The 13,712-nt window shown below is 42.5% G+C and overlaps 1 protein-coding gene across 1 annotated transcript in view; it reads right to left on the bottom strand.

Moving 5' to 3' along the window:
• Positions 1–13,712, bottom strand: part of adamts14 (ADAM metallopeptidase with thrombospondin type 1 motif, 14) — a 124,890-nt gene that overhangs the window by 47,123 nt on the left and 64,055 nt on the right. The window contains exon 6 of the mRNA XM_079801342.1: positions 11,342–11,498. Within this exon, the coding sequence (XP_079657468.1) occupies positions 11,342–11,498 (157 nt within the window). The remainder of the gene's footprint in view (positions 1–11,341; positions 11,499–13,712) is intronic.

Genomic DNA, 13,712 nt, shown 5'->3' with positions numbered 1-13,712 from the left:
ACTGTAATCACAGGGTATGAGATGACATCAGGACTGATATTAAAGCTCTGCCGCAGGACGACGCTTCACACGTAGCACTGCTTCATCCCCTAATAACCATAACTACTGCCATAAACTAACATAAAAAACATTTCTATAGCATTTTAAGGAGACAAGTCAAGTAAATCAGTTTTTTTAGGTTTCACTCAAACTGGTGGCACACAAATACACTCTCCTAAAGGATTATTAGGAACACACACTAATACTGTGCTTGACCCCCTTTCGCCTTCAGAACTGCCTTAATTCTACGTGGCATTGATTCCACAAGGTGCTGAAAGCATTCTTTAGAAATGTTGGCCCATAATGATAGGAGAGCATCTGCAGTTGATGGAGATTTGTGGGATGCACATCCAGGGCACGAAGCTCTCGTTCCACCACATCCCAAAGATGCTCTATTGGGTTGAGATCTGGTGACTGTGGGGCCATTTTAGTCCAGTGAACTCATTGTCATGTTCAAGAAACCAGTTTGAAATGATTGGAGCTTTGTGACGGGGCATTATCCTGCTGGAAGTAGCCATCAGAGGATGGGGACATGGTGCTCATAAAGGGATGGACATGGGCAGAAACAATGCTCAGGTAGGCCGTGGCATTTAAACCATGCCCAATTGGCACTAAGGGGCCTAAAGTGTGCCAAGAAAACATCCCCCACACCATTACACCACCACCACCAGCCTGCACAGTGGGAACAAGGCATGATGGATCCATGTTCTCATTCTGTTTACGCCAAATTCTGACTCTACCATCTGAATGTCTCAACAGAAATCCAGACTCATCAGACCAGGCAACTTTTTTCCAGTCTTCAACTCTCCAATTTTGGTGAGCTTGTGCAAATTGTCGCCTCTTTTTCCTATTTGTAGTGGAGATGAGTGGTACCCGGTGGGGTCTTCTGCTGTTGTAGCCCATCCGCCTCAAGGTTGTGTGTGTTGTGGCTCCACAAATGCTTTGCTGCAAACCTCGGTTGTAACGAGTGGTTATTTCAGTCAAAGTTGCTCTTCTATCAGCTTGAATCAGTCGGCCCATTCTCCTCTGACCTCTAGCATCAACAAGGCATTTTCTCCCACAGGACTGCCGCAGACTGGATGTTTTTCCCTTTTCACACCATTCTTTGTAAACCCTAGAAATGGTTGTGCGTGAAAATCCCAGTAACTGAGCAGATTGTCAAATACTCAGACCGGCCCGTCTGGCACCAACAACCATGCCACGCTCAAAATTGCTTAAATCCCCTTTCTTTCCCATTCCGACATTCAGTGTGGAGTTCAGGAGATTGTCTTGACCAGGACCACACCCCTAAATGCATTGAAGCAACTGCCATGTGATTGGTTGATTAGATAATTGCATTAATGAGGAATTGAACAGGTGTTCCTAATAATCCTTTAGGTGAGTGTATATGTGTGTGTATATAATATATATATCGCTTATTTTAGAAAGTAATTTAGCAATTTAGTTTCTAATTTGATATAATGTATATACAATAAAATAAGGACATATACTAGAAAAATATTATATATTTACACCGATCAGGCATAACATTATGACCATTCATGGACTCCACTAGACCCCTGAAGGTGTGCTGTGGTATCTGGCACCAAGATGTCAGCAGCAGATCCTTTAAATCTTATAAGTTGCGAGGAGGGGCCTCCATGGATCGGACTTGTTTGCTCAGCACATCCCACAAATGCTCAATTGGATTGAGATCTGGGGAATTTGGACTCAAACTCCTCAAACCATTCCTGAAGCATTTGTGCTTTGTGGCGGAGCATTATCTGCTGAAAGAGCCACAGCCACAGGGAATACCGTCTCCATGAAAGGCTGGACATGGGCTCAACAATGCTTAGGTAGGTGGGACGTGTCAAAGTAACATCCACATGGAGCCATCACAATCTGGCCCTTGTCAAACTTGCTCAAATCCTTACGCTTGCCCATTTTTCCTGCTTCTAACACATCAACTCTGAGGACGAAATGTTCACTTGCTGCCTAATATATCCCACACACTAACAGAGATCATCAGTGTTATTCACTTCATCAGTCACAGTCATAATGTTATGCCTGATCGGTGTATATACATATATGTGTGTGTGTGTGTGTGTGTGTGTGTGTGTGTGTGTGTTACTAGAAAATAATATAAAAGACACAAATAAGGGTTTTAAACTGTATTCAGGGAATTTTTCATAACAGGGTTGCAAAGCTCATGAAAAATATATGTAAAAAAACCCATGTAAGATTTATTTTGATCCCTACGGTGATGAGCAACATCTGAAGCTGAAGCGCCTCCGTTCACTGACACTTTCCGGAACAAGAACAACGATCTGACGGCTATAAACCAGGATCGCCTGATCCCTTTCCAAACCACGTCCTCCAGATTATCACTAGTTCAGGAGCTGCTGAATCAGAGATACACACTAACGTCAGGCCGTTTCCCCAACTCCTCCAGTGTGTTACTGTAAGCATCAGCCTATATTAAAGCTTGGGACGGGAGTGTGATGTTTGCCCTCGGGGTGAAAGGTCGCGGTCTGAGCGCTGTATGACGGTGTTATGAGCACAACAGAGAGCGTGGCGTAGCAACAGCAGACGACTGAAACACAACTCAGTCTGTAAAACATCACACGAGGATCTCGAGAGCTAAACACATCCATCAGAGGGTTCAGAAAAACTGACACAAAAAAAGAAAAAAAAAGAAAAAACAGAAAAAAAGAAACACTGACACAAGCCGGACGGAGTCAAACACAGGACGGACGGAGGGACGGGTCACTCATCCTCATTAAAAGAGTCCTCAGACTTCAGCTCATGTGGGAACGGCATTGCAGTAGAACAACGGGAAGAAAGAGGAAAGAAACACACTTTATAAATCCTGAAGACAGTCAGGATGGTGTTTGTTAGAGGATCTGATCTCTAAACTTACATCCACTAAGAAAAGACCTGAATATTGAGCATCTAATGTAATGACGTTTACACACTGTAGAAGTGTATAGGGTTTCATTTCTTCCAAATTCAGTTTTTTTTCTGAATTCCATTTTAATGGTTAAATTAAAAATCCAAAATCGAGTGTAATTATTAGAATTAATGAAAATGTTTAAAATAATTTTTTTATCGCTCTATAAAATACATTTGACTTGTTCTTAAATACCATTTTATTTTTACCATATTCTGTGTTTTGCATTTTAATTTTTCTGGATTCCATTTTGATGGTTTAATTAAATTTTAATAAACAAAAGCATATCTAATTAATAGAATTCATAAAAACAATATATATATATTTTTTTACAATAACAGGGCTCTATGAAATGTTTTTTTCCCCCCCAGAAATTCATTAAATTAAACATTAAATTAAACATAAAGGTAACACTTTAGAATAATGGTCATTAGTTAACATTATTTAATGTATTAACTAACATGAACTAACCATGAGCAGTACATTTGTTACTGTATTTGTTCATCTTTGTTAACGTTAGTTAATATAAATACAGCAGTTCATGGTTTGTTCATGTTAGTTCACAGTGTATTAACTAATGTTAACAAGATTTTAATAAAGCATTAGTAAATGTTGAAATTTACATTAACAAAGATTAATAAACGCTTTATAAGTACAGTTTATTATTAGTTAATGTTAACTAACGTTAACTAATGACCATTATTCTAAAGTGTTACCAAAATGAAATATATATTTTTAAATAAAATAAACTCATCTAAAATAAGTTCAATTAAATTAAAATGACATAAACAATAAACAAATTTAAAATAATAATAATAAAACAAAACTAAAATAAAATAATATTAAGTTAAATTAAATTTGAATAAAAAATATTAACTAAAATATAGCTGCGAGCATTATTAACGGGGCCAAGCACAAAGAAGCCAATAAGACATGCCAACATGGCTGCGAGGGTTAGACCAACTGCAACAATGAGCAATTAAAGGCATTTTAAGATTATTTGGCAGGCAAAATGGCTGAAAAATCATATATAAAGTCACTAATAATATGATTTAATGACTTATCACTTTTGACCAATAGGTGGCGCAGTAACGAAATTGATGTGGTGTGGTCAGAGTAAGGTGACTATGACAAAGTTTGGTGTCATTATGTCAAAGCATTGCAGAGATACAGCCTCAAGAGTCATTTGGCATCATGCCTCAACTTCATCGCTGCGATATATGAAAAATGTTTTGTCTGTTGACACGAAATTAATAACTTTTTGCTGTCATGGTCAGAAGATGTTACAATTCGATTTTGGTGAAAATCAGAAAAAAGTAAGTTTGTAAAGGAAATCAAAATGGCAAACAGGAAGTTTGGCCAAATATGGTAAAATTGAGATCTATGTTCTTGGCATGAACCAAGGAATCTTTTAAAACCAGTTTTATGACAATAATCAAAATGTAATCAACAGCTGTTAGCATTTTTGGAAAATTCCTTAAACTTTTGTCCACAATGTGGCGCTTTCCCGAAACTTTTTGAGTACTGTGAGGGCCTGGTGCCGAAGACACATGCCGAGTTTCGTAATGATACGCCAATGCGTTTGTAAAATATAGCACTTTTTGACTAAATTCAAAATGGCTGACGCCCAAAATGGTTGATATGGTAAAATTGAGTATGGTATGGCTCAGCAGTTTTGAGATAAAAAATGAAAAATATACATTTTTTGTATCTCTGGACCACTAGGTGGCACTGCGCCGAAACACTGCAGGCAGCCTCAGGTCATGGTTGTCATAACACACACCAAGTTTGGTCTGAATACGTTAAAGCGTTGCGGAGATATAGCCTGACTTTAATTTTTGTGGGCACTTTATCAAATTCATTTGCAAGTTATTCGAGAACAGTTTGACTAATTGTCTCGAATCTAATATCATTTTGTCAGCATAGTCTGAAGACGATCTGGTTCCATTTTCATGAAAATTGCAGCAATGGCCTAGGAGGAGTTCGAAGAAGTAGGTTTTTCGGAAAATTCAAAACGGCAGGAAAATTTTCCGTTTGACGGAAAATGACGTCATAGGGTGCAATCGAATCGCCATGAGCCAAAGAGTGTGCCAAATGTCAATTAAATAAAAATTAAATAAAATAGTTAAATTAAAATGACAAACAATAAAATACAAAAATACAATTAATAAAACTAACTAACTAAAATAAAATAATATTAAGTTAAATTTGAATTAAAAATTAAATATATATATATATATATATATATATATATATATATATATATATATATATATATATATATATATATATATATATATATATATATATATATATATATATAAAGTAAAATATAAAATACATTTCAGACAATAATTTTAATTGTGTATAGTTAAAATAACAATATAAATTGTCATTTTGACTTTAATGGTTTAATTCAATTTTAATAAACAAAAGCATATCTTATTAAATGAATTTATAAAAACAACTTAATTTATCGATTTTTTTTAAACAATTTTGTTCTCAATGAAATTTTATTTCCCCCCAGAAATTCAATGTTGTGTATTTTAATTATTAAATGAAAAGTTAACCCTTTTATTTCAATCATAACAGAGGTTCACTGTCAAAATAAAATTGTAATAATATTTTTATTATAATTATTATTATAACTAATTGATGAATACTTACATCCTACTGTACAATAGTAATATATTTCTGTCACAACTGCGTCAAGTTAAGCCAGACTTTTATTTTGACGAGTCGCCATGATGATCTTAAAGCTGCAGTATTTAAAATTTTTGCGGTAAAATATCCAAACACCACTAGGCCAGTGTTATATATTTTGTTCAGTTGAGTACTTACAATATCCCAAATGTTTCCAACTATTTTGTAAATCGTGAGATGCTATTTTACCCAAGGAACCGGGACGTGTGAGGGCGTGGCCTGTCGATGACATCATATCCGTGTTCCCCCTCGGTTTCTGGTTTTATTCTGCAGAAGCGCTTTACTCTCACTGCAGTGATCATAGCAGCCGCCGAGAGAACGCACAGAGTAACGTCATCCCATCGTCAACACACTCAGATGTGTCTAAAATGATCAACAGAGCTGCGTTACCTCACACTCAGGAGCGGAGGAGCGGAAGTGGCGACTGTGGCATAATAAAAGTCCCGCTGCTCGCGAGGCGTGTGTTGCATTCATCTTATTAACAATTGCTCCAGCGGTTCCTCAGCTCCACAACACTCTGTCCTGCTCTTCTTCAGACTACAGTAACGTTAATAATCACATCCATCAACATGATTTCTGCCCGAGTCTTATCCCGATTCTTTAACCGGCTGTGAGGTGAAGACCACATGTCCCAAGATTCTGCGCTCAAACGTGGCGTCATCAAACTACGCCTATTATATGATAACAAAATAAAAACTCAAATAAACCACAAAGGGACCACTTGATGAAACAAGACAAAAAACAGCTTCATAGTTTGAATGTCATCATCTTAATATATCTTGTGTATCAGTTATGATCTTATTCATAGGAGACACAATATTTAATGTGACGTGAATGAAAGCGAGGCAGTGATGGACAGATGTGCAGCCGGTCTTCAGCTTATTTTTGAGATTAAATAATTCTCGTTTTTATTCACACCAACTTAAATTTGTCGTCTACTCTGATTAAGATGCTATTCAACTACAATGTCTAAGTTTTTGCTACTTATTTTGAATAACATGCATGCAAGAATAACTTTAACATTGGACATAATGAATCACAATCATTTAAAAATGGGTTAATTTCACTGAGAGTTAACATTTTAACCAAAACACTATGAATATTAGTATTGTTGAGTGCACATCTACTGACAAATGTTTTCTTTTCCTCTACATGCCAAAATCTCTCCATCAACATAGCGCTCAAGAGTATTTTTGGTGGCTACAAGTTGACATTGATGCCTAGTTTACGCGGTCAGGTGCTCAGCCGTTCCTGACGGTCAGGTGTTTAATGCTCAGGCCGTTTCTGTCGGTCAGGTGTTTAATGCTCAGGCCGTTTCTGACGGTCAGGTGTTTAATGCTCAGGCCGTTTCTAACGGTCAGGTGTTTGATGCTCTGGCTGTTCCTGACCGTCAGGTGTTTGATGCTCTGGCTGTTCCTGACCGTCAGGTGTTTGATGCTCAGGCCGTTCCTGACCGTCAGGTGTTTGATGCTCAGGCCGTTCCTGACGGTCAGGTGTTTGATGCTCAGGCCGTTCCTGAACGTCAGGTGTTTGATGCTCAGGCCGTTCCTGACCGTCAGGTGTTTGATGCTCAGGCCGTTCCTGACCGTCAGGTGTTTAATGCTCAGGCCGTTCCTGACGGTCAGGTGTTTAATGCTCAGGCCGTTCCTGACGGTCAGGTGTTTAATGCTCAGGCCGTTCCTGACCGTCAGGTGTTTGATGCTCAGGCCGTTCCTGACCGTCAGGTGTTTGATGCTCTGGCTGTTCCTGACCGTCAGGTGTTTGATGCTCAGGCCGTTCCTGACCGTCAGGTGTTTGATGCTCAGGCCGTTCCTGACGGTCAGGTGTTTGATGCTCAGGCCGTTCCTGACCGTCAGGTGTTTGATGCTCAGGCCGTTCCTGACGGTCAGGTGTTTAATGCTCAGGCCGTTCCTGACGGTCAGGTGTTTAATGTTCAGGCCGTTCCTGACGGTCAGGTGTTTAATGCTCAGGCCGTTCCTGACCGTCAGGTGTTTGATGCTCTGGCTGTTCCTGACCGTCAGGTGTTTGATGCTCAGGCCGTTCCTGACCGTCAGGTGTTTGATGCTCAGGCCGTTCCTGACGGTCAGGTGTTTGATGCTCAGGCCGTTCCTGAACGTCAGGTGTTTGATGCTCAGGCCGTTCCTGACCGTCAGGTGTTTGATGCTCAGGCCGTTCCTGACCGTCAGGTGTTTAATGCTCAGGCCGTTCCTGACGGTCAGGTGTTTAATGCTCAGGCCGTTCCTGACGGTCAGGTGTTTAATGCTCAGGCCGTTCCTGACGGTCAGGTGTTTGATGCTCAGGCCGTTCCTGACCGTCAGGTGTTTGATGCTCTGGCTGTTCCTGACCGTCAGGTGTTTGATGCTCAGGCCGTTCCTGACCGTCAGGTGTTTGATGCTCAGGCCGTTCCTGACGGTCAGGTGTTTGATGCTCAGGCCGTTCCTGACCGTCAGGTGTTTGATGCTCAGGCCGTTCCTGACGGTCAGGTGTTTAATGCTCAGGCCGTTCCTGACGGTCAGGTGTTTAATGTTCAGGCCGTTCCTGACGGTCAGGTGTTTAATGCTCAGGCCGTTCCTGACCGTCAGGTGTTTGATGCTCTGGCTGTTCCTGACCGTCAGGTGTTTGATGCTCAGGCCGTTCCTGACCATCAGGTGTTTGATGCTCTGGCTGTTCCTGACCGTCAGGTGTTTGATGCTCAGGCCGTTCCTGACCGTCAGGTGTTTGATGATCTGGCTGTTCCTGACCGTCAGGTGTTTGATGCTCAGGCCGTTCCTGACCATCAGGTGTTTGATGCTCTGGCTGTTCCTGACCGTCAGGTGTTTGATGCTCAGGCAGTTCCTGACGGTCAGGTGTTTGATGCTCAGGCCGTTCCTGACCCTCAGGTGTTTAATGCTCAGGCCGTTCCTGACGGTCAGGTGTTTGATGCTCAGGCCGTTCCTGACCATCAGGTGTTTGATGCTCAGGCCGTTCCTGACCGTTAGGTGTTTGATGCTCTGGCTGTTCCTGACCGTCAGGTGTTTGATGCTCAGGCCGTTCCTGACCGTCAGGTGTTTAATGCTCAGGCAGTTCCTGACGGTCAGGTGTTTGATGCTCAGGCCGTTCCTGACGGTCAGGTGTTTGATGCTCAGGCCGTTCCTGACCGTCAGGTGTTTGATGCTCAGGCCGTTCCTGACGGTCTGGTGTTTGATGCTCAGGCCGTTCCTGACCGTCAGGTGTTTAATGCTCAGGCCGTTCCTGACCGTCAGGTGTTTGATGCTCAGGCCGTTCCTGACCGTCAGGTGTTTAATGCTCAGGCCGTTCCTGACCGTCAGGTGTTTGATGCTCAGGCCGTTCCTGACCGTCAGGTGTTTGATGCGCAGGCCGTTCCTGACCGTCAGGTGTTTGATGCTCTGGCTGTTCCTGACCGTCAGGTGTTTGATGCTCTGGCTGTTCCTGACCGTCAGGTGTTTGATGCTCTGGCTGTTCCTGACCGTTAGGTGTTTGATGCTCTGGCTGTTCCTGACCGTCAGGTGTTTGATGCTCAGGCCGTTCCTGACGGTCAGGTGTTTGATGCTCAGGCCGTTCCTGACCCTCAGGTGTTTAATGCTCAGGCCGTTCCTAACGGTCAGGTGTTTGATGCTCTGGCTGTTCCTGACCGTCAGGTGTTTGATGCTCTGGCTGTTCCTGACCGTTAGGTGTTTGATGCTCTGGCTGTTCCTAACCGTCAGGTGTTTGATGCTCAGGCCGTTCCTGACGGTCAGGTGTTTGATGCTCAGGCCGTTCCTGACCCTCAGGTGTTTAATGCTCAGGCCGTTCCTAACGGTCAGGTGTTTGATGCTCAGGCCGTTCCTGACGGTCAGGTGTTTGATGCTCAGGGCATTCCTGACCATCAGGTGTTTGATGCTCAGGCCGTTCCTGACCGTTAGGTGTTTGATGCTCTGGCTGTTCCTGACCGTCAGGTGTTTGATGCTCAGGCCGTTCCTGACCGTCAGGTGTTTAATGCTCAGGCCGTTCCTGACGGTCAGGTGTTTGATGCTCAGGCCGTTCCTGACCATCAGGTGTTTGATGCTCAGGCCGTTCCTGACCGTTAGGTGTTTGATGCTCTGGCTGTTCCTGACCGTCAGGTGTTTGATGCTCTGGCTGTTCCTGACCGTCAGGTGTTTGATGCTTAGGCCGTTCCTGACCGTTAGGTGTTTGATGCTCTGGCTGTTCCTGACCGTCAGGTGTTTGATGCTCTGGCTGTTCCTGACCGTCAGGTGTTTAATGCTCAGGCCGTTCCTGACCGTCAGGTGTTTAATGCTCTGGCTGTTCCTGACCGTCAGGTGTTTGATGCTCAGGCCGTTCCTGACCGTCAGGTGTTTAATGCTCAGGCCGTTCCTGACGGTCAGGTGTTTGATGCTCAGGCCGTTCCTGACGGTCAGGTGTTTAATGCTCAGGCCGTTCCTGACCGTCAGGTGTTTGATGCTCAGGCCGTTCCTGACCGTCAGGTGTTTAATGCTTAGGCCGTTCCTGACCGTTAGGTGTTTGATGCTCTGGCTGTTCCTGACCGTCAGGTGTTTGATGCTCTGGCTGTTCCTGACCGTCAGGTGTTTAATGCTCAGGCCGTTCCTGACCGTCAGGTGTTTAATGCTCTGGCTGTTCCTGACCGTCAGGTGTTTGATGCTCAGGCCGTTCCTGACCGTCAGGTGTTTAATGCTCAGGCCGTTCCTGACGGTCAGGTGTTTGATGCTCAGGCCGTTCCTGACGGTCAGGTGTTTGATGCTCAGGCCGTTCCTGACGGTCAGGTGTTTAATGCTCAGGCCGTTCCTGACCGTCAGGTGTTTGATGCTCAGGCCGTTCCTGACCGTCAGGTGTTTAATGCTCAGGCCATTCCTGACCGTCAGGTGTTTAATGCTCAGGCCGTTCCTGACCGTCAGGTGTTTAATGCTCAGGCCGTTCCTGACCGTCAGGTGTTTAATGCTCAGGCCATTCCTGACCGTTAGGTGTTTGATGCTCTGGCTGTTCCTGACCGTCAGGTGTTTGATGCTCTGGCTGTTCCTGACCGTCAGGTGTTTAATGCTCAGGCCGTTCCTGACCGTCAGGTGTTTAATGCTCTGGCTGTTCCTGACCGTCAGGTGTTTGATGCTCAGGCCGTTCCTGACCGTCAGGTGTTTAATGCTCAGGCCGTTCCTGACGGTCAGGTGTTTGATGCTCAGGCCGTTCCTGACGGTCAGGTGTTTGATGCTCAGGCCGTTCCTGACGGTCAGGTGTTTAATGCTCAGGCCGTTCCTGACCGTCAGGTGTTTGATGCTCAGGCCGTTCCTGACCGTCAGGTGTTTAATGCTCAGGCCATTCCTGACCGTCAGGTGTTTAATGCTCAGGCCGTTCCTGACCGTCAGGTGTTTAATGCTCAGGCCGTTCCTGACCGTCAGGTGTTTAATGCTCAGGCCATTCCTGACCGTCAGGTGTTTAATGCTCAGGCCGTTCCTGACCGTCAGGTGTTTGATGCTCAGGACATTCCTGACCGTCAGGTGTTTAATGCTCAGGACTTTCCTGACCGTCAGGTGTTTGATGCTCAGGACATTCCTGACCGTCAGGTGTTTAATGCTCAAGCCGTTCCTGACCGGTGTCCTGGGCATCGATGCCAACCACTAGAGATCAGAAGCGTAAAGAAGCACTTACTCTGCACAGCCTCGATCGAGAGAAACACAGTACCTTGCATACCTGCGGGACCAAAGTCTTGCCTGGTGAGGAAGATTGCGTGGTCGTGATGCTCGGCGTGCTCGGGGTCGAGTCTCTGCTGGGTGTTGGCCCAGCGGCACACCTGCTCCAGGCTCCGGGACGGATTCCCTCGCTCAATCAGGCTGATGGACTGGGAACACACAACACATATTAATACAGACGGCTTTAGAGAGGCTATACTGGTGGCTTGTGGATAAAAGAGTCTGTTAAATGGAAATAAATATATAAATAAATAAAAAAATAAAAAAATAGTTAAATAAAATAAAAAATAAATTAAATTAAATAATTTTTTTTAATTAAATAAAAAATAAAAAATAAAATAAAATAAAATAAAATAAAATAAAATAAAATAAAATAATAAAATAAAATAAAATAAAATAAAATAAAATAAAATAAAATAAAATAAACATTAAATTACATTGAAAATAAAATAAAGTTAAATAAAATAAAATAAAACATACAAATAAAATAACTTAAAGCAAAAAAAAGTAAATTTAAATACAATGAAATTAAAATTAAATGAAATTAAAAATAAAATAAGATTAAGTTAAACGAAATGAAATTAAAAATAAAATAAAGTTAAATAAAAAAAATTAATAAAACAAATTAAATTAAATTAAAAAAGTAAGTTAGACTAAATGAAAATGAAATTAAAAATAAAATATAATAAAGCTAAATTGAATTAAAATGAAATAAAAAAATAAAAAACAAAATAAAAACAAAACAATCTAAAATAAAACTAAGTTAAATTAAATTAAAAATAAAATAAAAAAATATAAAAGAAAATATAAAAGAAAATTCAGCCAACCATTTAATTGTGTATAGTTAAAATAAAAAAATAAAATGGCATTTTGCTGTTTGCATGTATTTTGTGTCAAAGGTTGTGTGTCCAAAACTCTATGGCACTTCTGCACAGTTAACTGTTGGTAAAAGCTCGTGAAATTATTAATGAAACCTGCAGAATAATGACACTATTGTCTTCTGTATCGCTGAATGGAACTCAATTCATAATTAATGAACTTTGCAACACTGACTGTTATTGAACTGATCTGAACAATACCATGATTATCTACAGCGGATACATTCTGCAACATTAACACTTCATTATTATTCTGTTTATTACAACCAGACTACATTAAACACGTGCAGCATGATTTCTGCCACAAAATGTTTTGAATTATTACTAATCATTATGCATATCTGTACACTTTTGATGACGTGATGTCCTGAAGTGGCTCAGACCAGACTAAACATCCAAACAAACATTGGCCAGCAGTCTGTGATCATTACCATCTGACACACACACACACACACACACACACACACACACACACACACACACACACACACACACACACACACACACACACACACACACACACTCCTCTAACGTCTGCATGATCACACGGGTGTCTGAAACTAATCAGGGTGAGTGCCCTGACGCTCGAGCAGTTTGAGAATATTAAAGACCAGATAACGCTTTATTAACGTTTGTTCGTAACGTTGAGAGAATCTTTCCACAATGTTTGCTGATGCTCTTTCCTGTCAGCTGAAGTCTCTGAGCTCCAGCGCTCCTCTGGGAGGACGGCGGGCTATTTAAGGACACTTGGCTGTTTGTTTAGCATGAATACCCGCTGGTAAAAACCCATCTGAGACCGAGCCGAAGCTGAAACTCGATGACTGACTGGCTTTCTGTTCAGCTTCCAAAATATACCAACAACTCACTGTGACACAACAGACTAAACACAGCAAACCCCAGCGGGCTGAAGTCACTGACCCAGAACAGACACAGCATCATAACACACACACACACACACACGCACGCACAGAGTCAATACCTCCAAACTTCTGTGTCCTTCAGATGAGCTCAAGAACAGTGTGTAGAGCTTCATGAAATGGGTTTCCATGGCCGAGCCGCTCATCCAAGCCTTACATCACCAAGTGCAATGCAAAGCGTGGGATGCAGTGGGGTAAAGCGCGCCGCCACTGGACTCTAGAGCAGTGGAGACGTGTTCTCTGAGTGACCAATCACGCTTCTCTGTCTGACAATCCCATGGGCGAGTCTGGGTTTGGCGGTCGCCAGGAGAACGGGACTTGCCTGACTGCATTGTGCCAAGTGTAAAGTTTGGTGGAGGAGGGATTATGGGGTGGGGTTGTTTTTCAGGGGCTGGCCCCTTAGTTCCAGTGAAAGGAACTCTTAATGCTTCACCAAGACATTTTGGACAATTTCATGCTCCTGACTTCGTGGGATCAGTTTGGGGACGGCCCCTTCCTGTCCCAGCATGACTGACCAGTGCTCAAAGCGTCTCCATAAAGACATGGTGAGGAGTTTGGTGTGGAGGAA

The sequence above is a fragment of the Gobio gobio genome, assembly GCF_949357685.1.
Source record: "Gobio gobio genome assembly, chromosome: 20".
Classification (NCBI taxonomy): domain Eukaryota; kingdom Metazoa; phylum Chordata; class Actinopteri; order Cypriniformes; family Gobionidae; genus Gobio; species Gobio gobio.
This window is presented reverse-complemented; position numbering and strand designations above follow the sequence as displayed.